Source organism: Ornithorhynchus anatinus, chromosome 5 (assembly GCF_004115215.2).
Source record: "Ornithorhynchus anatinus isolate Pmale09 chromosome 5, mOrnAna1.pri.v4, whole genome shotgun sequence".
Taxonomy (NCBI): Eukaryota; Metazoa; Chordata; class Mammalia; order Monotremata; family Ornithorhynchidae; genus Ornithorhynchus; species Ornithorhynchus anatinus.
In genome coordinates this window covers 47,345,748-47,369,918 of record NC_041732.1, presented here as the reverse complement: position 1 = coordinate 47,369,918, position 24,171 = coordinate 47,345,748, and the positions used below count along the sequence as shown (strand labels likewise).

General features: G+C 50.5%; 1 protein-coding gene across 6 annotated transcripts in view; it reads left to right on the top strand.

The window, feature by feature from the left end:
• Positions 1-3,932: 3,932 nt before the first annotated feature.
• The window catches only part of PARP6 (poly(ADP-ribose) polymerase family member 6), a 43,984-nt gene continuing 23,745 nt past the window's right edge, over positions 3,933-24,171 (top strand). For all 6 annotated transcript variants that reach the window (XM_029066522.2, XM_029066520.2, XM_029066521.2 and 3 more), the window contains exons 1-8: positions 3,933-4,025; positions 7,673-7,912; positions 17,264-17,458; positions 18,622-18,699; positions 20,769-20,863; positions 21,557-21,617; positions 22,255-22,345; positions 23,517-23,583. In XM_029066522.2, coding sequence (XP_028922355.1) covers positions 17,456-17,458; positions 18,622-18,699; positions 20,769-20,863; positions 21,557-21,617; positions 22,255-22,345; positions 23,517-23,583 — 395 coding nt within the window. In that variant the 5' untranslated portion in view covers positions 3,933-4,025; positions 7,673-7,912; positions 17,264-17,455. The remainder of the gene's footprint in view (positions 4,026-7,672; positions 7,913-17,263; positions 17,459-18,621; positions 18,700-20,768; positions 20,864-21,556; positions 21,618-22,254; positions 22,346-23,516; positions 23,584-24,171) is intronic.

The following is a 24,171-nucleotide window of genomic DNA, read 5'->3' as shown; positions in this document are numbered from 1 at the left end:
TAATATTTTACATGAACAAAAATATTTTTCCTAATACCCATGGGATCTTTTCACCTAAGCTATCTCCAATAGTGTTGAGCACCCAAATCCGGCTGCCTTTAGACTCTGAAACCGACCCTAGTCCCAAGTAAAATCTTTTTTTTTAATGGCATTTGTTAGGCACATACTCTGTGCCGATTACTGGGGTAGATTCAAGTTAATCAGGCAATCAGTGAGCAATCAATCAATCAATGGTATGTATCGACTGCTTCCCGTGTGCCAAGCGCTGTACTAAGTGCTTGGGAGAGTATAACACAGCAGGTAGACATGATCCCTGCCCACAGTGTGTTTACAATTTATAGGGGTGTACCGGGAGGGACCGGAGCCTGCGTAGACTACCTGTCCCCCACATATCGATTATAACGGAATACCGAAGAAAGGAGGATAAGTCCAGGTTGACGGTTTATTTAGTGAACGTGGCAGGGGCTTATCCACAGAAGCCGGCCGGCGGACTTGGAGAGATCACACCGCACCCTCCCCCCCCCAGCATGCCCTGCCTTATCCCCTCTGGTGTGCCAAGAACAAAGGGGGCCCTGTAGGGGGGTGGGAGGCATCGGCCACCTGGCTCGATGCTCCCTTCCAGATATCTCTGGGGCCCCCAAGATTCACGAGGCGGTATGTCCTTGGTGGCCATTCACCATATGGTCTTGTTGCTGCCATGGGGCCTCCTTCCTCCGAAGGGTCCGTCTTCCACCCGGGATTGGTGCTACGCCGGCGCTGTGCAATTAACAAGGCAGATTGGAGCGGGGGTCGGCCTTGACTGTGCTAGTCCAAAGGTTTCCCATGGAGTCTGACCATACAGGGGTAAAATAGGAAAACCTCTGAAATGTTTGCTGAATTAAAAACATATTTTTTTACGCTCTTTTAAATAATATAAGGGGAGACTGGAGTCAAAGAAAAGGGATTTAAGTGGTCAGGCAACCCAGCTGCACTGAACAATGCCAAGGATCTGCCAAACTTACTGATGTGATCTGGATCCTCTGTGTTGCTCCTCCGAGGTCTTTCCCAACTGGAAAATGTTACCATTTGGGGATGTCTGAAAGGTATTTGGGGATGCCTGGAAAATGGGCTACATGACCGGAAAGCTTATTCTATTATGATGTCTTGCTATTTATCTAACACTTCTATTTTTCAAAAGTGCTTTCACATCAACTATCTAATTTTATCTTCTCTGAAGTGAGATGGGGGAAGCAGAAATTCATTCAACTGTATTTACTGAGCGCCTACTGTATGCAGAACACTGTACTAAGCAGTTGGGAGAGTAAAATATAACAGATATTCCCTGCCCACATGAAGCTTACAGTCTAGAAAGGAGACAGACATTAATGGAAATAAATAAATTACAGATATGTACATAAGTGCTATGGGGCTGGGAGGGGGATGAATAAAAAGAGCAAGTCAGGATGACTCAGAAGGGCCTGGGAGAAGAGGAAAGAAGGGCTTAGTTACCGAAAACTTCGTGGAAGAGATGTGTCTTCAAAAAGACTTTGAAGGCTGGGGGAGAGTCAGATTTGAGGAGGGTGCGTATTACAGGCCAGAAGCAGGATATCGGTCATTAGCAAGATAGATGCAATTGAGGTACAGTGAGAAGGATGACATTAGGAGATCGAAGTATGCGGGCTGCATTGTAGTAAGAGAATAGTGAGGTGAGGTAGGAAGGGGAAAGACAATAGTGAGGAGTTTTTGTTTGATGTGGAGGTAAATGGGCTACCGCTGGAGGTTCTTGAGGAGTGGGGAAAGACGTACTGAACAATACGATTATCATCCCAATTTTAAAGACGGGAGAACTGAGGCATAGTGTAGTTAAGTAACATTACAAGATCCTGCACAGAGGTCGGTGAGAGCTGAGCCTAGAACTATGGCTCAGTGACTCCCGGCACTTGCAGCCCTTGAAGCTAGCAAAAGCGATCTTAATTTCTTCTTGAAATTGCTTTGGTAAGTCATTCTTACCTAATGATGCCCTTTCGCAGGCAAGTGGCCCTCCCGTGTCCTGGTAAGAGACCACTGTCAGTAGCGAGCTATTAATGTGCTACCTTTGGCAGAGGGGCTTCTGCAGGGGAACTCTTAGGGGGACGGGGCGGTCAGACTGACCCTCCCCTGCAATCACCACTGTCACCCCTGCTAGTGATAGGGTCAACCCATGCACCTGCACTCCCACCTGCACAATAACTTTATTGGGTTTTCCCCTCCATCCCTCGCTCTGGTCCAAAGACTCCGTCGACCCTGCAGCAAACCTTGTGCGTGGTTTGGGGGTGGATCAATCAATCCATCAATTATTAATCAATCAGCAAAGGCCAGACTCTTGCTGGCCGGCTGGTATGGGACCTGGAGGCCTAAGGTTACCCCTGCCCCACTGAGGGGAGCCAGGCCTGGAAGAGGGGGAGCAGGGCCTGGCTGAGGGGCTGCGGAGCTGGGCCGAGGGGAGCTGGGCCAGGGCGAGGGCCCAGGGGGAGCCGGGCCTGCCTGAGGGGCTGAGGAGCTGTGCCGAGGGGAGCTGCGCAGGGATGACGGGGAGCAGGGCTGGGCTGAGGGGGAGCTGGGCCAAGCTGAGGGGGTGTCGGGCCACGCTGGAGGGGCTGCTGGGCCAGGCTGAGGGGGTGCCAGGCCGGGCTGAAGGGTTGCCAGGCTGGGCTGATGCGGAGCCAGATAGGAATGAAATGAGACATGCCTGGCTGGGCTGAGGGGTTGCCTGGCTGGGCTGAGGGGCTGCTGGGCAAAGGATGAGGGGGAGCCGGGCCGGGCTAAGGGGGAGCCGGGTAGGGTATAGGGGAGCCGGGCCTGACTGAGGGGGAGCCAGGCCGGGCTGAGGGGAAGCCGAGCCGGGCCTGGCTGAGAGAGAGCCAGGAGGGGCTGAGGGGGAGCCGGACAGGGCAAAGGGAAGTTGGGTGGGGCTGAGGGATTGTCAAGCCTGGCTGAGGGGAGCCAGGTTGGGCTAAGGGGGAGCCGGGCGTGCCTGAAGGGGAGCCGGGCAGGGCGAGGGGGAGCCAGGCTGGGCTGAGGGGAAGCCAGGCAGGGCAAAGGGGAGCCGGGTGGGGCTAAGGGATTGTCAGGCCAGGCTGAGGGGGAGCCGGGCAGGGCACAGGGGAAGCCGGGCAAGGCACAGGGGGAGCCGGGCCTGACTGAAGGGGAGCCAGGCAGGGCCTGACTGAGGGGAAGCCGGGCAGGGCACAGGGGAGCCGGACCTGACTGAGGGGGAGCCGGGGCGGGCTAAGGGGCAGCCGGGCAGGGCACAGGGGAGCTGGGCCTTGCTGAGGGGGAGCCAGGCTGGGCTGAGGAGAAGCTGGGCAGGGCAAAGGGGAGCTGGGTGGGGCTAAGGGATTGTCAGGCCTGTCTGAGGGGGAGCCGGGCTGGGCTGAGGGGGAGCCGGGCAGGGCACAGGGGAAGCCGGGCAGGACACAGGGGAGCCGGGCCTGACTGATGGGGAGCCGGGCCGGGCTAAGGGGCAGCCGGGCAGGGCACAGGGGAGCTGGGCCTGGCTGAAGGGGAGCTGGGCAAAGGGGAGTTGGGTGGGGCTGAGGGATAGTCAGGCCTGGCTGAGGGGGAGCCGGGCAGGGCACAGGGGAGCCGGTCAGGCTGAGGAGCAGCCGGGCAGGGCAAAGGGGAGCTGGGCCTGTCTGAGGGGGAGCTGGGCAGGGCAAAGGGGAGTTGGGTGGGGCTGAGGGATTGTCAGGCCTGGCTGAGGGGGAGCCGGGCAGGGCACAGGGGAGCAGGGCCGGACTGAGGGGGGGTCGGGCAGGAGACAGGGGAGCCGGGCCTGGTTGAGGGGAAGCAGGGCCCGGCTGAGAGTCTGTGGGCGGGGCGGCGGCGGCGCTCGGGGCTGACGTGAGCGCAGGCGGGCTCTGCACTGAGCATGGGCGAAACCATCGGGGCCGCGGGGCTCCTGGCGGGGACGGCGGGGACAGCGGGCGGCGGCGGCGGCCCTTTGTTGGCTGCCCCTCGGCCGGAGGCCCGGCGGGCGCAGGAGGCCGGGGCCCGGGACCACGGCGGTGAGTACCGGCCAGTCCTGCCTCCCCCGCCCCTTCCCCGAGGGCCCATCGAGGCCTGGCCAGGGAGGGAGGGGCCTGGGGGGCTTTGGGACACACAGACACACACACACAGACACAGAGAGAGACCCCCGGGGCCGGAGGGGGGGAGAGGAGGGGCAGTGTCAAGCTGGTCCTGGCCTCCGACGACATTTGCCCCCGCGATATAGAACAACAACGGGGGTATTTCCCAAGCGGGCATCGTCCTAACAGTTGCCCCATTGCCCATTCCAAGCGCTTAGCCCAGTGCTCTGCACCTAGCGCTCAATCGCTACTACCATTACTACTAATGTTAGTATTTGTTAAGCCCTTCCTATGTGCGGAGCCCTGTTCTAAGCGAAGCGGTGTTCTCCCGTCGAATGAACCAACGAATAAGCGCTGACTGGGTGCCAAGCGCTGTTGTCTATTGCCCTGTGTCTACCCCAGCGCTTAGAACAGTGCTCTGCACATAGTAAACGCTTAACAAATACCAACATTATTAAGCGCTGCTCTCGAATGCCCCTTTGGGCCTTGATTCTATTTCTTGCTGTTGTTTTTGTCTGTCTCCCCCGATTAGATGGGCAGGGACTGTCTCTATCTGTTGCCGACTTGTCCATTCCAGGTGCTTTGTACAGTGCTCTGCACATAGTAAGCGCTCAATAAATACTATTGAATGAATGACTGGCCCCCGTCGGCGGGAGCAGGGATCCTGCCCGTGTGTTTGCCGCAGACGGTAGGCCCGGGGCCCTCCGGCTTAGACGTTGAGGAGCGGAAGCGGAGGACCCGAACTGTCACCTGGTCACCTGGACACCAAGGATCTCCTCTGGTGGATACGGGGAAGGGATGCGACCCATGCCTTGGTTCCCTCCGGCCGCCCCAGACCCTCTTGGGACAAAAAGAGGAGGCCGGAGGACCCCGGGAGAAGTCCGAAGCAGCAAAACGCACCGCCGGGCCCTCGTCTCGCTCGTAAATAGCGGCCGATCACCACTCGGTGATGCTTGGAGGTGAAAGGACGTGCTCCCCGCCATTTTGTTCATAACAGCCTTCTAGAGAACTAGACGAATAGTTTCTTCATGGTATTCCTTAAGCGTTGGCTACGTATCGGGCCCCGTACAAAGCACGGGGTAGGTACAAGCTAAGCAGATTGGGCCTAACCCGTATTCCACCGGGCTCACAGTTTTAGTCCCCATTTGGCAGACGGGGTAACTGAGGCGTAGAAAAGTTAAGTGACTTGCCCAAGGTCACCCAGCAGACAAGTGGCGGACAGGGATTAGAACCTGGGTTCTTCTGACTCTTGGGCTTGTGGCACTAGGCCACACTGTCTCTCCTTATTATCGGATTTCTTAAGTGCTTGTTATATGCTGGGGCCTGGGATCAATACAAGATAAAATCAGATCAGACACCATTCATTCATTCATTCATTCATTCATTCATTCATTCATTTATTCATTCAACTGTATTTATTGAGTGCTTACTGTGTGCAGAGTGCTGTACGAAGCACTTGGGAGAGTACAGTACAACAATAATAATAATGTTGGTATTTGTTAAGCGCTTATTATGTGCAGAGCACTGTTCTAAGCGCTAGGGGAAATACAAGGTAATCAAGTTGTCCCATGTGGGCTCACAGTCTTTACCCCCATTTTACAGATGAGGTAACTGAGGCACAGATAAATTAAGTGACTTGCCCACAGTCAAACAGCTGACAGGTGGCAAAGCCGGGATTCAGACATGCTCCCGGCCCACAACAAGCTTACAGTTTAGAGTCGGGGAGACAGACATTAAAGGGGGGGGGCTTAATCAGAGAAGGCCTCCTGGAGGAGACGGACCTTCAACATGTCTTTGAAGGGATGGGGGAATGTTTGTCAGATTTGAGGTGGGAGGGCGTATCCAGGTCAGAGGCAGGAGGTGGGCCGGGGGTTGGCGGCCAGATAGGCGAGATCGAGGCACAGTGAGAAGGTTGGCGTTAGATGCGGATCACAGTCTAGGGTAGGGAAAGGAGGTGTCTTACCCCTTTTTAAATGGGAAACTGGAGGCACAGAAAGATTGTCACTTGTCCGAGGTCACAACAGTCCAGTAGCAGAACTTAGACTTGAACCCATGTTCTTTCCCACTTGGGCATCACTACCTTCCTTTGTAATCCATGATTCGAAGATGAGTGTGGAATGGTAACTTCCCAGAGGTGGGTTAGTTCTTTCGGGGCATGAGGGCACTTGTGCATGCTGGTAAACTTAACGACGGCTGTTTGTTTTTGGTTTGCCAGTAGGTAAACTTAAGCTGAGAAACATTAAGGGATTTGCTTCAAGTTTGCAGTGGAAACTGGGGACAGAACTTAAACTTTTGCATTCTCAGTCCATGGCTGTGCAAATCATACTAAGCTGCCTTTCTCTATAAGCCAGAACTGAAAATAGTATATGAATTTACATCCAACATCAGTATATATATGTATGTGCACATATAGACGTATATATGTATATATATTAGTATGTGTATATATGTGCATATATATGTATATTAGTTTATAAATTTCTGGATTATGTTGATCTACATACATTATTTTTCACCTATTTAGTCATCCTTTTCATCTTACATACTCTTGCTAAGCAGCTTGACCTAGTGGAAAGACCATAAGGCTGGAAGTCAGCAGACCTGGGTTCTAATCCCAGCTTTGCCACTTGCCTACTATGTGACCTTGGGTGAGTCATTTAATTTCATGGTGACACAGTTTCCTTATTTGTAAAATGGGGATTCAATACCTGTTCTCCCTTCTTCTTAGACAGTGGTCCTGATGAGGGACCTGATTATCTTGGGTCTACCCCAGCACTTAAATATATTGTTTGGCACTTGACAAATACTGTTATTTGCTGTTATTATTATCATTATTATTATCTGCCTGTCTTCCCCAGTAGATTATAACTCCTTGAGGGCAAAGATCTGTCTTTTGCTTCCATTCACTCCCAAGCACCTAGTGTAGCCCAGAAAGAATTAAAGGTAGGATCTCAATAAATACTAATGGTTGGAAAGAGATAAGAGAGTGTGTGGTCTCTGCATCACTAGCGATTTACACTATGTATACTGGCTAAATATATGCATTTCTTTGAAGTCCTGCCCTGCATGTTTGAAGACGCTGTTTCTGGCAGAGATCTTCTCCATCCACGCGTGTTGGATGTGACTGAAAATGCCATTGTTTAGTTAGACATTCCATTTTAACTTGTATGCGTACATCAAGCTAGTTCTTTACTGTGCTAATGTGTTTTCTAGCACGTAAAGTGAGATGAAGGCCTAGTGCTGTTTTCCAATTTAACTTTCAGATTCATCTTATATATATGATAGATCTATCTCCAGAGGCACGTTCCTCTTTGACTATAGAATGATTATCATATTTATTTTCCAAAGCCACTTTCCTGTTCTCCTTTTTGTCCTGACAATATCCCTGTGAGGTGGGGAGAGGCAGGTAGCTTTATTTCCATTTTATAGTTGAGGAAGCCATAGGCCCCGGGAGGTTAAGTGACTTGTCTGAGGTCACCCAGCTGGTCAGTGGCGGAGCTGGGACTAAGACTGCGGTCCTCTGGTTCCCAAGCACATGCTCTTTCCATCACACCTTTCTACTGTATTTTTCCTCTCTTCCCCTTCAGCTATGATCAACTTTGCCGGGGACCAATTCACAGCTTTCTCCAGGAGCGCCTCCCATCCAGACGCCTATCCCAGCATCTTTCCTGCGGAGGGATCCTGGGGACTTACCATCTGGCTTCTTTTTCCACACACGGCCGAACCTGGGCAAAGGAATCGATCATAGTGCTAATGGTTCATTCGGTGCCGCTCACACGCTCTCGCCCCTGCCCGTTTTGTTCCCTCTAAGGCAGTGACCGCAACAAGTGAGTAGGCGGGTACCGGCGCAACCCGTTTCGAAGCGCACACGATCATTTGATTGAATTGAACGTGTGGAATGACTCATTTTATATTCAGCGTCCACTGATGGCCCAAGTGACATCAGCATAATGCTGGTGCTTTTGGGCCCGAGGGCCTTAAATGAGCTGGTGGTCGCCAGCTCAGCTGCCGCGGTAACCTCTGTAGTATTTGCCTCTTCTGTTAAGCCATGATATTTTCAGGTTTCCTCCCTGAGATTCCCTGGGCGGTTTCTGGGTCAGAAACCTTCACCTGTTTCATTCTCTCCCACTGGGGTGAGGTATGAGGTAGTTCATTTTGGGAGCCTGGAGGGGTGGTAAGTCAGACGTAGTTGGTCGGTGGGTGCCTTCTGGGTTCCTCAACTCCATCATTCTGTTGAGGACAGGGAATATGTCTGTAAAGTATAGTAGAGTGTTCTGCACACAGTAAAACCTCAATAAATATGATTGATTGGTTCTTTGCTGGGGAAAGACCTTACATCATTTCCGTTCAGGGTCTCCGTAATTAGAGATTGCATCCACGTGGTCAGTTTTTCCCTTATAACATTTCTTGGATCCATCCACCCCTTGCTCTCCATCCAAATAACCTCACACTCTGACTTGGGTGCTCGAAATAGCCAGATAAACGACTGAAGCAGCATCCTCAATGGTCTCTCTCTGCCTCCAGTATCTCCCCTCTCCAGTTCACGGTGTTTGCTGGAAACTGATTCTCTAGTCGGTAGGAGAGTGTCCCATGAATTTTCCACGAGAGCAGCTCCCAGTTGTTGACTCAGAATCCTAAGGCATCTGCTGTCACAGGGACTCGAGAAACGATGCAGCCCCCATGTCCGTGTTAAGAGATAGGAAACCGAGGGCCAGCAGAGAAAGAGAGCCACATAACAGAGAGAGGGTCTGAGAGCAACTCAGTCTCTCACCGACTTAGAAGGGGTAGGGAGAGAAGATGAGGGAAGTTCTAGGAGTACTCGAGGGGAGAATTCCCTTTTTAAATAAATAAATCAATAGTAATAAATAAAGCAACAGACTGTTTGCATCCAGTGTAGCTCTTCATTATCGATTAGTGGTATTGCATTTGATCTGTGACCTCGGGAGAATTGATATTCACCCCACAGCACTTACGTACATACCTTTAAATTATATATTATAAATTACTTATTCACATTAATGTCCCTCTCCCCCTCTAGACTGTCAACTTGTTACGGGCAGGGAACCTGTCTCCTAATCCTGCTACGATGTACTCTCCCAAGAGCATGGTATAGTGTTCTGCACGTAGTAAGCACTTAATAAATACCATTGACTGGTATCTACTGAGCGCTTACTGCATGCAGAGTGCTGTACTAAGAGCTTGGAAGGGTACAATAGAGTTGCAGGTCATGATCCCAGCCCTTGAGGCTCTTACAGTCTAGTAAGGAGCTTTATTACTGGGGGCTCCCCTCTCTGTGGATGGTTTGAACCTGGCTGGGAGAAGAACCTCATTCATTCGTTCATTCATATTTATTGAGCACTTATTGTGTGCAGAGCACTGTACTAAGCACTAAAAGTACAATTCGGCAACAGAGACAATCCCTACCCAACAGCGGGCTCTCGGTATAGGAGAGAGGAGACAGACAACAAAACAAGTAGACAGGCATCAATAGCAACAATATAAAGACTGGAAAGAGCCCGGGCTTGGGAGTCAGAGGTCATGGGTTCGAATCCCGGGTCTGCCACTTGTCAGCTGTGTGACTGTGGGCAAGTCACTTCACTTCTCTGGGCCTCAATTACCTCATCTGTAAAATGAGGATTAAGACTGTGACCCCCACGTGGGACAACCTGATTACCCTCTATCTACCCCAGCGCTTAGAACAGTGCTCTGCACATAGTAAGCGCTTAACAAATGCCAACATTATTACAGATATATACACATCATTAAGAAAATAGAATAATAAAAGTGTACATATATACGCAAGTGCTGTGGGGCGGGGAGAGGGGTAGAGCAGAGGGAAGGAGATGGGGCCGTGGGGAAGGGAGGAGGAGCAGAGAAAAAGGGGGGCTCAGTTTGGAAACCACTGGGCTGGCTGGCTGGAGCCGCCGGGTTGAATCCTCCAGGTGGATTGAACCCCGAACCCAGGGTTGAGGGACTGGCAGAGAGGGAGGAGGGAATTTGGACCCAGCAGCCTTAGGTGTGGGGCAGTGCCTGCTCTCAATCCCTGCAGCGATGGGTAGGTGGAAATCACGAGAAGCAGCATGGCTCAGTGGAAAGAGCCCGGGCTTGGGAGTCAGAGGTCATGGGTTTGAATCCCGGCTCTGACACTTGTCAGCTGTGTGACTTTGGGCAAGTCACTTATCTTCTCTGGGCTTCAGTTACCTCATCTGTAAAATGGGGATTAAGACTGTGAGACCCCTGTGGGACAACCTGATCACCTTGTAGCCCCCCCAGGGCTTAGAACACTGCTTTGCACATAGTAAGTGCTTAACAAATACCATCATTATTATTACTGGGGAGGGGAGAGCCTGGGGTGAAGAACTACAGCATCCCTTGAAGGACTCCGGGCCAGCCCTGGGAGTTGGAAACTATTTGGAAACGTTTTCCAGTTATTCCAACCAGTCCATCGACAGTAGGAGCGAGAATCATCAGTCTTGCAAGGAGTCGTCATGCGGTTCTATCAGGCCCGTGCTAGAGAAGGCTGATTTCCTTTTCTTTCTTTTATTATTATTATTATTTTTTTTACCTGTGGCCTCCTGGAGGAAGATAGACGAGGAGCTTGGATTATGAATGCTTTAAACTAAAGTACCAAATGGGACCTCTCTTAAATTGGCCACTCTGCACTATCTGTTCCCCCCCAGGAAGGGGAACGGTAGTGAATCCAATCTGCTCCGTGGTAGGAGAAGGGAGACTCGTTGGAAAGCAGCTTCTTGAGACGAGCCAAATTTGCTGTCCTTCTATTGGCTACGAAGAAGAAAACTACAACAACAGTTAACTTCTGCCAGCCGCTGATTCAGTACTTACTCTGAGCTGGGGCTTCGTGAAACTTGCTCTGAAAGTGTGCATCCTGGCAGTTGGGCCTGTTCTATTAACAAATGTCTATATGTTGATGACACCCTATGTGTACAGTGGGGTAAATTGTCTCATCCGCGAGAATCTGTCCATCTGTCTTTCCCTGAAAAAACCCTCGGAGTCAGCCTGTGGCTATTGCGGCGTCGTTGGGTTTTACATCCTTCCGGGTACCTGGATAGATTTTTTTGTTATTGTTGCTGTTATAAAAATTAGATTTATTTCAAAAAAACCAAGGTCCTGTCTATGTGATCCCGTAATACGCTGCTGTGGGTGGAGGGAGGATGAAAGGGAGTGAGGCTACCTGGACTTCCTGATGAAAGACTGCCTTTACTTGCCCCTAGCCCAGCTCTGAGTACTCATCCCAGCCTCTTCTGGTGCCCACGGGAGGAGGAAACCCACTTGAGATCTATTCAAGGCCAGCTCGTTGTGGGCAGGGAATGTGTCTGTTTATTGTTATATTGTATTCTCCCGAGGGATTAGTACAGTGCTCTGCACACAGTATGCGCTCAGTAACTATGATTGACTCACTGATTTTTTTTTTCCCAGTGGTATTTGTTAAGCACTTACCAGGCACTATACTAAACACTGGGGTAGTTTCAAGATCATCAGGTTGGAAACAGTCCATGTCCCACGTGGGGCTCAGTCTTAATCCCTGTTTTACAGATGAGGTAACCGAAGCACAGGGAAGTTAAGTGACTTTCCTAAGGTCACATACCAGTCAAATGGCAAAGTCGGGATTGGAACCCAGGTCCTTCGAGTCCCAGGCCCCTGCTCTGTTCATTTGGCCTTTCTGTTCACACTGTTGCCAGGGTTTCTGTATTGCACCCATAGGATTTTAGCCTTTGCCGTTGAGAAACTGCACGCAACACAGTTGTGTCAGTTGGCTGCCTGCAACACAGTCGTGTCGGTAGGCTGCCTGCAACGCAGTTGCATAAGTGGAGCCTTTAGATGAGATTTGTGGTGTTCCATGAGGAAATTCAGAGCTATGGATTTTACAGGAGAGTTCCCCAGGGCTTCCTTTCGGCGTATAATAAGCTCGTCATTTATTTAGCATCGTTCTCAAAGGTGCTCAAAGGACGTTCCGCATTATCTCTGCCTGGGAGGGAGGAGCCGTTAGTCCCCTGGGGTAGTTTTGCCCTTCCCCAGCCAGGCATCCCGCCAGAGAGGTCTGCCGCACACCGTCTAGGATGTGGACATGCCCGACCTCCTGACTGGGGCCCTCTGAGAGCCCCACAGTGGGGCTCACTGCTGCCTCAGGGGTACCAGGTCCCAGGGAACCCCAATTCAGGCCCCAACTTCACACCGCTGCTCGGATCGTTGCCCTAAAACGTCATTCTGTACGCGTCTCCCCGCTCCTCCAAATCCTCTGTTGGGTGCCTTCATTCCTGTCTGTGTCAAGCAGAAACTCCTGCCCATTGGCATTATGGCACTCAAGCAGCTCACGCCCCTCTACTTGGATGCGGAATTATCATCTTCCGGGAGATAGGTCAGTAGTCGTATCCGGAATAATCATCGGTGGTATTTATTGAGTGCTTTCTGCGTGCAGAGCTCCGTACTAAGCGCTTGGAAGAGTACACCAGGAGCAAAAGACACAATCCCAAGGGGCCGACAACCTAAAGGAGGAGGATGATAGGCAGATTTAAATTATTTACAAAGAGTGGGAGCCAGAGGAAGAGGAGGTAGTAGCTTGAGTATGTCAGGATGGAATAGCTGAATAAATATTTCAATATTCATCTAGGCAGAAGTGATGAGGATGAGCGTAAATAAGTGAGCCCCAGAGGTGACCATTAAGTTGATGTGACTTGACGTATTGGGAATTTCGGCTGAGACTCTGGGAATGTCGGCTAATTCTGTCATATTGTGCTCTCCCAAGAGCTTAATACAGTGTTGCACATAGGAAGTGCTCAATAAATACCATTGATTAATTGATTGATTGAAAGCAGCGTGGCTTAGTGGAAAGAGCCAGGCTTGGGAGTCAGAGGTCATGGGTTCTAATTCCAGCTCCACCATTTATCAGCCGTGTGACCTTGGGCAAGTCACTTCACTTCTCTGTGCCTCAGTTACCTCATCTGTAAAATGGGGATTAAGACTGTGAGCCCCACGTGGGACTGTGAGCCCCACTTGGGACAACCTGATTACCCTGTATCTACCCTAGTGCTTAAAACAGTGCTTGGCACATAATAAGCGCTTAACAAATACTATAATTATTATTGAGGTAGGCCCTTGGGAGAGCTGTGGTCTGGTGTAACATTTTCACAGTGTCAATTCTCAATTCAGAGGCTCCCAATCTAGTTGGCGGATTGTTTAGGTCCTTTGCATCACTATTTGCAAAGTGATGCAAAGATAGAGACAGATAGAGACAATCCCTCTTCCTCTGGCCAGGCCACTGCTGATCATCCCCTCTGATCACCAGGCAGCTTAGGGAAGGGAGCGATACGCACAAAAGCCGAGAGGGGAAGGAGGTAGAAATCAATGCTTAAAATAAGGTGTGGGGATTTCAGTTATCTGACCCTTGGTCTGTTAACGATTGCCAGTTATTAATACAGCTACTAATTGTGGTATTTGTAAGCGCTTACCATGTGCTGAGTGCTATACTGAGCGCTGGGGAGGATACAAGCAAATCAGGTAGGACACAGATCTGTCCCATATAGGGCTCACAGTCTCAATCCCCATTTTACAGATGAGGTAACTGAGGCACAGAGAAGTGACGTGACTTGCCCAAGGTCACACGGCAGATATAACTCGATACTGGCTAATGCTTTCTTCATTTAATTGGATATTGGAACAGGAACCTCTCTGAGTAGCTGCTGATCAGATTTATAAAAAAAGGCCCTAGAAATCCACAGTCTTCCTGGGCAGGGGTCATGCCTGCTAACTCTAGCTTCCCAAGAGTGTAGTTCTGTGCTCCATACACAGCAGCAGCCGTGGCCTAGTGAAAAGAGCACGGACCTGGGAGTCGCAGGACCTGGGTTCTAATACCCGCTCCGCCACTTCTCTGCTGGGTGATCATGGGTAAGTCACTTCACTTCTCTGGGCCTCAGTTACCTCATCTGTAAAATGGTGATTAAAGCTGGGAGCCCCATGTGGGACTGTGTCTGTGTTGATTATCCCGAATCCACCCTAGCGCGTGCTACAGTGTCTGGCCCATTGTAAGCACTTAACAGATACCGTAACAAAAATAGATACCATTGACTGAAAGCTGACAGATTTCACTTCTGTGAAAATGGCAAATGTCCTAGGAGAAGGAGAAGGGACCTCTGAGTCTGAGGACCTGGGTTCTAATTCCAGTCCTGCTGCTTGCCTGCTGTTTGATCTTGGGCAAGTCACTTCACTTCTCTGTGCCTCCGTAATCTGTAAAATGGGGATTCAATCCATCACGGCCAGTGCTCTGGGATAGGAACACAAACGCATCCACACGTCTCCCCCCGGCATCCATTCCCCAGGATTCTGAGTGCTCCCTGCTTATCTTGGGTCTACCCCGGCACTTGGTACAGAGCTTGGCACCTAGCGAGCGCTTGAGAAAGAGCACGATTATCAAAGATGACATTGTCCCGTGGCTGTCTTCCCCCTCTAGACTGTAAGCTCAGTGAGGGCAGGGAATGTCTCCGGATTGTTTGGTACTGTCCCAAGCTCTTAGTATGGAACTCTGCAAACAGTAAGCGCTCAATAAATACGATTGATCGATTGGTTGGCCACCCCCTACCCCCAAAGAGGTGGAACTGGCAGCGGGAGAAGGAGGACTACTGGGTCTGGTGTTTCCCTGTGGTGCCCCTTGCTGGGTGTGGGGCTGTTCTTCCCTCCCCCTCAGCAGGCCAACACCGCTTTAATGAGCAGATGCTGTGCTGGAGGAGACCTGAAAGGCACAGATCACTGTTTACTATGGAGAGTCAATTAGTTTCTTCCAGAGATGCCAAAATGCCAGTCTGCAAGCTAAAAATACCAGGGGAACGATTGGGCCGACTTTGGGGTAACGCCTTCCCGTCCGACCTCCCGGAGGGGCCTGATGACTGCTAAACCCAGTTAACCCAGTTTTCCTGGAGTCAATTAAGAGTGCTAAGCAAAAGAGCACTAAACAAACAAAATGTTTTCCATATGAACTGTCGTTAAGTGCACCACTATCTTCCCCAGATCCAAAAAGAACAACGTTTAAAAAAAGTAGATTAGAACAATGATAAAATGATGTAATTGCTTGATGAAATAGAAATGAAAATGTGTACTAACAAAATAATTTGAATAGGACGTATGTGTATGTATCTTTGTAATTTTCCAAGTGTTAGGCTTCATATTCCCGCCTCTCTTGCCCAACTTAGGGACACGCTTCTGAAATATTTTATTTAATTTGAGTTCCTAGGGATTGTAGGGAGCCGGGAGGGATTCTTGGCCCGAAGCTGGAGTGGGTCTGGTACTGAGAATGACAATGCTGAATGATTTTGCCCTGGTTTGGTAAAGAGATGCTCCTGGATTTAGTCAGTCAATTGATCAACAGTAGTCAGGGAACGCCTACTGTGTGAAGTATGGTACTAAGGCATTGGGAGAGTATGCTAGAAGACACGATCCCTGTCCTTGAGGAGTTTTACAGTCTGGCTGGAGAGACAGACACTAAAGTAAGTTAGAGATAGGAAGAAGGAAAGTCGTTATTTAAATTAGTGAGTGAATTGTGTAATATGCTCTGCACACAGTAAGCGCTCAATAAATGCTCTTGATGATGGTATGAGTAGGGATATTGGGGTCCGAATCTGCAGAAGCAAATGGCCCAGGAGAAGGAGAATGGGCCTTGGAGTCTGAGGACCTGGGTTCTAATTCCAGTCCTGCCGCTTGCCTGCTGTTTGATCTTGGGCAAGTCACTTCACTTTTCTGTGCCTCTGTAATCTGTAAAATGGGAATTCAATACCAGTTTTCCTTCCTACTTAGAGTGTGAGCCCAGGATGAGGTAGGGACCGTGTCTGACCTGATTATCTTGAACGTATCCCAGCACTTAGTTCAGTGCTTGGCATATAGCTAGCGCTAACAAATACTTTTATCATTATTATGTAAGCAGGTGTTTCTGGTCTTTGGCTCTTGTTCTCGTTAGCTTTTCGGTGCAAGAGAGTGTGGAGTAGATATTGGGGGAACTGCTTAGGGCCTGGACATTTGCTTTTTAACAGGAAGGAATAGGAATTTAAGGAAGGCCTGGGATGCAGCAGAATGATGTGGAAAACCATAGGGATGCCCAGTGAAGTTGGCAGGTCCTGCCATCCCTGAGGAGAATACCAGGTCTTAGTCTATGGATTTGGTACTCTTGGGTTGGCAGTGTCACCCAGCGGGAAGAGCAGGGCTCTGGGAATCAGAGACCCCGGTTCTAGCCCCAGCTCCACCACTGGTCTACTGGGCACCCTTGGGCAAGTCACTTCACCTCGCTGAATCTTGGTTTACTCATTTATAGGACCCTACTGTCCCTACCCTTAGATTTTAAGCAGTAGACAGGACAGGAACTGTGCCAAATCTGATCATATATCTACCACAGAGTTTAGCATAGTGCTTGGTGCATTCTCCATACTCAATAAATACTATAATTATTATTTAAAGTAACTGGGTCCCTGGAAGGTAGAGATAATCAAGAACAATTTGATGCCCACTTATCTGAGAACGATCCTTTTCAGTTTGGCTACCTGGACTTCTTTTAGATGTTCTGATCTGGCCTGGGATCAGGTAGCCTGTCAGTTTGGACTCCTGACATTTGGGCAGTCTGTTGAGCTCTGGTCCACCTTTTAGCTTCTGGAAAATCCAAGGCTCCCTGCTAACTCTGTCCCTGAGGGGAGCCTGTTGGTCAAACAGCTGTTGCAGCTCGGGCCAGGCTGAGCTCTGAGGTCTCGGCAGCTGACCCCAGGGACTATCTCCATCCCTGTATGCTCGGTCAGGAGGGGACAAGTACAGAGATGGAGCTTCGGGGCCCCCCAGGAAGCGACTTCGGGACCTAGAGATCTGGGAAACTGGAGTCAATAGCCGTGGCTACCTCCATCCTCATCCCCCAGCAGCACGATGGGGTGGGGTGGGGGGCAGTCTGAAACTTGGATGCGGATTCCCTCTGGCTTACCTGAGTTTTGACTCCATCCCTAGAGCTGAAATAGCCATTTTTGAATTGATTTGAAGAAAAAGCACTTGATTTGTGTGTGTATGAGGTGGGGGCGGGGGGGAGGGTAGGGGCAGGGGAGGGCAAGGAGGGGCACAACCCCGAGGCAAAGTCAGGATTTGCAGCACGACTGGGGCTGTAGAGCAGTGATGTAACCAGGTTGTTGTCTGCCTTTTAGAGGACAGTGACTCTGTTGCCAAGGAGACGGCAGAACACGCTACACCAGCCTGATCTCTTCCCTGACGTCAGGGCCCCCCCTCCCCGACACCGACACCGCCTGGATGCCTGTCTTGCTGTTTCCAGCCCAGCTGGTAGCATGGACGGGGGAGGCCTAGCCCTGACAGGAGAGCGCCTGTAAACCACTAAGCAAATGGTGAGATAAACTGTCGGGCAGGGTGAAGCTAGAAATGAACCTGTGGCCCAGAACCAGCTGCCCCGCCTTCCAAGGATTAGCTTCTTTTTTTTCTTTTTTTTTGGTCCCCATTTTAAATTTCCTGTGAGGGAAGATCCGTGGGTGGGAAGGGCTCAGGCTAAAGGGCTGGGGGAAGGGAAGAGCGGGAGAAAATTACACATACCCTGCCTTGACTGTTCCTGGTTGTGGAAAGGGGCAGTCACGGAGAGATGGAGGGGTTTGGATTTGGGGTGATGTAGCGCTTAAGACAAGGCCAGTGGCAGCAGCAGGAATGAGGCAGGTTGGAATTTAGGGGATCTGGAGAACCACTGGTTCTCTCTTAGGGAGGGACATGGGATATGACTGTTACTTCTGGTAACTTTTCCTTTTCACTTTGCCCTTTTCTTCAGCTGGAACTGCTCTGGATGTTCCTCTTTAGTTATTTTTTTTCTGAGCTCAGTCTTTCTTTTTGTTCCTCTGAGCTTCTAACTCCTTGCATCATGTTTGGGCTTCTCTCTTTCTCTCTCTCTCTCTCTCTCTTCCTCTTCCCCATCCCTTATCCCCTGCATCATGTCCCCTCCAAAGAGAGACAAGCCAGCCCTCTCTGCTTTGAGGGAAAGCACCACCCCCTCGATCTTTGGACGGGGCAACCAAGAGCTTCAGCATTATGAGGAGATTTACTTAGGAGGAGATTGTCTGTGGCCCATGACTTAGACCGGGAAGGGAATGGAGGAAAACGTCTCCCGGCACTCAAGCGGCCAAGAGAGCCGTACCTCACTAAGGGGAAGGTCTCAGTTTGGGGACAGTGGGAATGGGGTCATATTCTTGGAGATGGAGTCCTCTTCAGCAGCCTTTTTGACTCAAAAGCTTCGCCAGTCCCAGATCTGTGGGACCAGTTCACCTCTCAGAAACCTCAACCTCCACAGGAATACCTTTCCTCTGGTTGAATTCCCCCAGCTCTGCCGCCAGATGAGTGTAGGCCGGATGGAGCTGGCTAACAGAGGTCGGTGGCAGAGTTAGTCTCCAGGATGGGCAGGCACGTGCAGAGGAAGAATTTAACCCCTAGAAACCTGGTTTGGAGAGTCCCTCCCTCGCTCCCCTTGCTCTTCCTAAAGAAGTGTTGGCTTTTTCATCGTCTTTTTCAGGACATCAAAGGCCAGTACTGGACTGACGATGATTCTGATGGTGACAATGAGTCGGAGGAATTCCTCTATGGAGTCCAGGTAAGATGCTCGCTGTTCCCCTTCCTGTTGCTGAGTCTGGCCAGGGTAGGGCCTGGAGCTGGTCGTCTCTGGAGATCCACTTAGGTGCTCTGCCCTGGAAATCCTGGTCAGCCATGCAGCAAGAGATGGGAGGAGGCCCAGAATTGGGGACTGGGTCCTGGGGCAGGTGGGAAGGAGTCAGGGAGAACAGCGAGTATGTTATCATTCTGATCCTGAATTGGGCTTTCTCCACTCATCAGTTTCATCTGAAAAGACAGATGCCTTGTCACCTCCTTTAAACTTCCCTGTACCCCATGGAAGGTTGGCTGGTAAATACCCAATAATTACCCAGCCCTAGAGTAATTACGGGTTCTTACTGTTGATTCGGTAATGACACTGAGGAGGTTGAAAGGTAATTTCCATGGAGGCTGCACTCATGCTTTGGAGCTAGAAATAACTGTGTCATTATTTTCTCATTACCTTGTACTTTCGTTGCACCCTACCAGCCTCTGAATGGAACTCACCCTGCACACAGGGGGACCCCCTGGCTGAGGGTATCAATTCTCTAAATGACCTCAGACTGCAGGGGGCAGGCCCCCCTAAAAGCCGGATCATTATTCACAATTACTGAGCATCACCGAATCTGTAAGCATGGTCTGGTAGAAGCCTGGGCTCCCCATCTTGGGGAAGGAGCTGCGCCCTGAGCGCTCTGAATGCCCAGCATGCTGCAGGGCCTGGACCCCCTAGGTGCCAAAAAAGCAGATGCCCCCTGGGCCTCCTCCGATCTACTTGGTGCTCCGTGTTGGGTTGCAGGTACAAAGAGGCTGGGGAAGGATTGAAGTACTGGGCCTATGCAGAGCTTCCGGCACAAGGGTTCCCAGTTATATCCTGCAGTGGGGCCCTGGGGCATCGCAGAACAGGGGCCTCCAAGCACGTGGCCTGAAGGAAAGAGCAGCAGTCTCGGCCACTTGTCTGCTGTGTGACCTTGGGCAAGTCACTTTACTTCTCTGTACCTCAGTTACCTCATCTGTAAAATGGGGAGTAAGACAATGGATTGTGTCCAACCTGATTAGCTTGTATCTTTCCCAGTGCTTAGTACAGTGCCTGGCATGTAGTAAGTGCTTAACAGACACCTTAAAACAAAACAAAACATGGGCCTAGCAGTCAGAGCACCTGGGTTCTAATCCCGGCTTGGCCTGTTGCCTGCTGAGTGACCTTGGGCAAGTAACTTCTCTGTGCCTCAATTGCCTCATCTGTAAAATGGGGATTAGATAGCTGATCTCGCTCCTGTTTAGACTGTGAGCTCCATGTGGGACAGGGACTGTGATCAATTTGATTAACTTGCATTTACCTCAGCTCTTAGAGCTGTGCCTGACAGAGTAAGTGCTTTACAAATACCATAAACACCACCCCCCCAAATTCAGCTAGCCCTGGGCCCCCTCTGCCCCTTCCTACTTGCCCCCATTCCAGAGCTCTGAGCAGGGAAATCGAATCTCAGACCAGGTCCTATTGTCCTGCCTGAACAGAGAGGTCAGACAGCTGAGAGGAACATTTGGCCAGAACCACCGGCCTGCCAGCATCCTCAGGGAGCTACGTACAGCCTCCTACCTTCCAAAGCATTTCATTATCATCCAAATTCATCTTGTTCCCGTCCCAGCTGAGTGTGGAGGCTGCTCTGGGAGCCGATCAGGCCAAGCCGTGCTTCCTCCTCTTAGTCCGGGCTTCCTTACCTTCTTCTTGTCTGTTCAATCACGCTCTTGTTTCAGATTTAATTGCATTTTCCAGCTTGGGAGGAAATAAGGGCTCTCCCGGGACAGGCCGCAGCCTGGTAGGTTAGAGGCAGACCGTTTTGGGTCTCTTCCCGGGCCCCGAGTCTCATGGAGCTGAGTCCCCTCCCAGGCCTCTCCTTGGGAGGAGCTGGCGACGGGGCCCCACGATGCCCGATGGCACCTCCAAACTGAACTCCAATGCCCTAGAGGTCTAAAAAAGCCTTCCTCTCTCCCTCTGCCCCTCCCTGTCCCTGACTCTCCGCCTCTACCCATTCCGGCCCCTCCCTCTGCCTCTCCGACTCTGTGCGCTGCGGTGTCCAGGGAACCTGTGCAGCGGACCTCTACCGACACCCACAGCTTGATGCCGACATAGAGGCCGTGAAGGAGATCTACAGTGAGAACTCTGTGTCCATCAGGTACGGGACCTCAGCCCGGGGGTGTAGTGGGGTGGGGCTGTGGGAGTAGGTCAAAGGGACACCAGTCTGGAGGGCATCAGTCGAGGGAACGGTCCGCTTCTGGGGCTCGAGAACCTCGGGAGAGAGACAGAGCATCCATTCCTGCTTCACAGACGTCATTCAGGAGCCATGTGGGGAATCCTGATTCTGTTCAGCCTCAGATTTGTGCCCTTGTGCCAGTAGGTTCTGATTTGTATTCTCACTCCATCAACTGGTAGAAGCAGCATGGTCCAGTGGAAAGAGCACAGGCCTGGGAGGCAGAGGACCTGGGTTCTAATCCCAGCTCCACTCTTTGTCTTTGGCAAGTCATTAACTTCTTTTTTGTCTCAGTTCCCTCATCTGTAAAGTGGGTATTAAAGCCCTGACCCTTATGTGGGACAGAGACTGGGACCACCCCAATTATCTTGTATTGACCCTGTAGACCTCTAAGCAAATAGTGAGAGAAACTGACTGTTGGGCAGGGTGAAGCTGGAAAAGAATATGTGCCAGATTGATGAACTATATGCCAGCGCTATACTACGATTGGCTGACTGACCGAAGCCTACTATAGAGGCAGTCGGGGCTGGGGATTGGTAGTGTGCGATCCACTGAGGGACAGAGAGCCAAAGGGGTTGAGTCTGGGTTCTCACTACACTTCTGTGTGTCTTTTCACAGAGAATATGGAACTATTGATGATGTGGACATTGATCTCCACATAAACATCAGCTTCCTAGATGTAAGTAGCACCGGGTCATTTCTCTAAGGCCTGCGTCTGGCTGGGATAATATGGATCTGTTCACGGGGCAGGGAGTCGTGGGGCTGTATGTTCCGCACAGAGTACCACTTTAGGGTGGACTGTGTTTGGGTGTGTTTATTTGTGTGTGCTCGCTCTGAATGCCAGGGTAATTGGATGCCAGCTTCCCTGAAACTTTCTGGCAATCAGGCTTGTGTCCTGGAGACGTGCTTTCTCCTGTGTCTGCAGTCAGGAGCTATCCTAGTGGGTTGGGGCTGTGGTGGTCTAGTTGGTTCAGAATGGTGGTGGTTGGAGGGGGAAGGAGGAGTAGGAGTTTGCGTAGGAGGACATATGGAGTGATTTTTCCCCGCAGCTGTTTGAGCGGGACTCCTGATCGCTCTCCTTCAAGGACTCAGCCAAGAACCGGAGAGTTTCCAAGACACAAAATGGTGGTTTTCTGGCCAGTTAGCTCTCTGAAGCCTTTCCACTCCCATTCTCCATCTCCTCTTCTGAAATCTCTGCCCTGCCTTCGCCCCGTCCTGAGACGTTGACCTGATGATGGGGAGGGTATCCCCTTCCCCTTATTTTTGCGAGCTCCTTTCTGTCCCTTCGGTGGCTCACGCTGTGGTTCTCTCCGTAGGAGGAAGTGTCCACTGCCTGGAAGGTCCTCCGGACCGAACCCATCGTTTTGAGGCTGCGGTTCTCCCTCTCCCAGTATCTGGATGGACCCGGTAAACAAGACCCCATGGGCTCTTTAACCACTTTCTCTCTGACCTGTGAACCTGGAGCAGAGAGAGAGGGAGAGAGCTTTCGCTTTATCTTGCACTTTTGGTTCTGACCTCAACATCTTGTCCCCAGACGTTCTCATTAGCCCCTCCCAGCAGGAGGGGTGGATACAGTCAGTGTTAGGGGATTCTTAACCTTGGTCACTCACAAGTAGAGTTGTGATTTCCAGATAGATTATGATTAGTGCTTCTCCTTTCTCCATACCATCTGTCCTACTAACACATAGGGAAGTCAATTTACTGTGGCTATGCATTCTGTTGGAACTTGTAAGTCACATAACTTCAATTCCATGTTCTCCCTGCTCCACCCAGTCAATCAGCATGGCCTATTGGAAAGAACACAGGCCTGGGAGTCAGAGGACCTGGGTTCTGATGCCGCCTCTGCTGCATGCCTGCTGAGTGACCTTGGACAAGTCACTTCACTCTTATGTGCCTCAGTTACCTTATCTGTGAAATGAGGGTTCTTACCTGTTGTCCTCCATACTTAGATTGTGAGCTCTCTGTGGGACAGGACCGTATCCAACCAGATTATCCTGTATCTTCTCTAGCACTTAGAACAGCGCTTGACATAATAAGCGTTTAACAAATACCATAATTGTTATTATTGTTATTATGTAAGCTCACTGCAGTCAGGGAACTTGTCTACCAACTCTATATAGTACTTTCCCAAATGATTGGTACAGTGTCTGCACAGAGTAAGCACTCAGTAAATATCATTGATGATCAAATGCTTAATACAGTGCTCTACACATAGTAAGTGCTCAATAAATACAATTGATTGAATGAATGAATAAGTGCTCTAAGTCCCACTGATTGATATATTGAGTGCAGTGCACTGTACTAAATGCTTGGAAGAATAGGATTCAAAGGACTGTTCCTCTCAGCAATTCTGGGAAGTAGATTGAACTCCCAAAGTAGGTTGCCGAAGCCCAAGAAACATTAGGTGACTTGACTAATGTGAGTCTGCACCCAAATTGTAGCTCAGGAAAGTTGGGAACCCAGACTCCTCAAGGTCTTGTTTAGTTCCGGGTTTCCTCCTTTCCCTTTGGCACGAACTGGTGTATTGACTTCCTGTACTGTCTGCAGAGGATGAAGTTTCTTTGTATTTTCTTGGCAGAACCATCGATTGAGGTTTTTCAGCCGTCCAACAAGGAGGGGTTCGGATTGGGTCTTCAGTTGAAAAAGTAAGGTTACTCACCTGCACTGCTTGGGGTCAAGTGGAGTGGGGAGGGAAGGATGATGTTTTTTCCCCACAGATTTTCCACCAGGATCCACTCAGTTACTTGGCCGTGTATTTCCAACACCTGCCTCTCACCCTGTGGTCTTAGCGGGAAAAATTTGACCTGATTGAACGTTTTGATATCTTAGCTGTGAGTGTGAGCACTGAAATCAGGCAGTGGGACTGAGAAATTCCCCTCTGCCTCCTCCCTCTTACTCCTCTTTGTTGCAGATAGATGCTTGGGATCACTTAGCCTTAAATAATGTTGGTATTTGTTAAGTGCTTACTATGTGCAGAGCACTCTTTTAAGCGCCGGGGTAGACATAGGGGAATCAGGTTGTCCCACGTTGGGGCTCACAATCTTAATCACCATTTTACAGATGAGGTGACTGAGGCCTAGAGAAGTTAAGTGACGCCCACAGTCACACAGCTGACAAGTGACAGAGCCGGGATGCAGACCCATGACATCTGACTCCAAAGCCCGTGCTCTTTCCACTGAGCCATGCTGTAATGCAATGAAGAGCAGAATCAGAAAATAGGGGTTGGTTTGGAG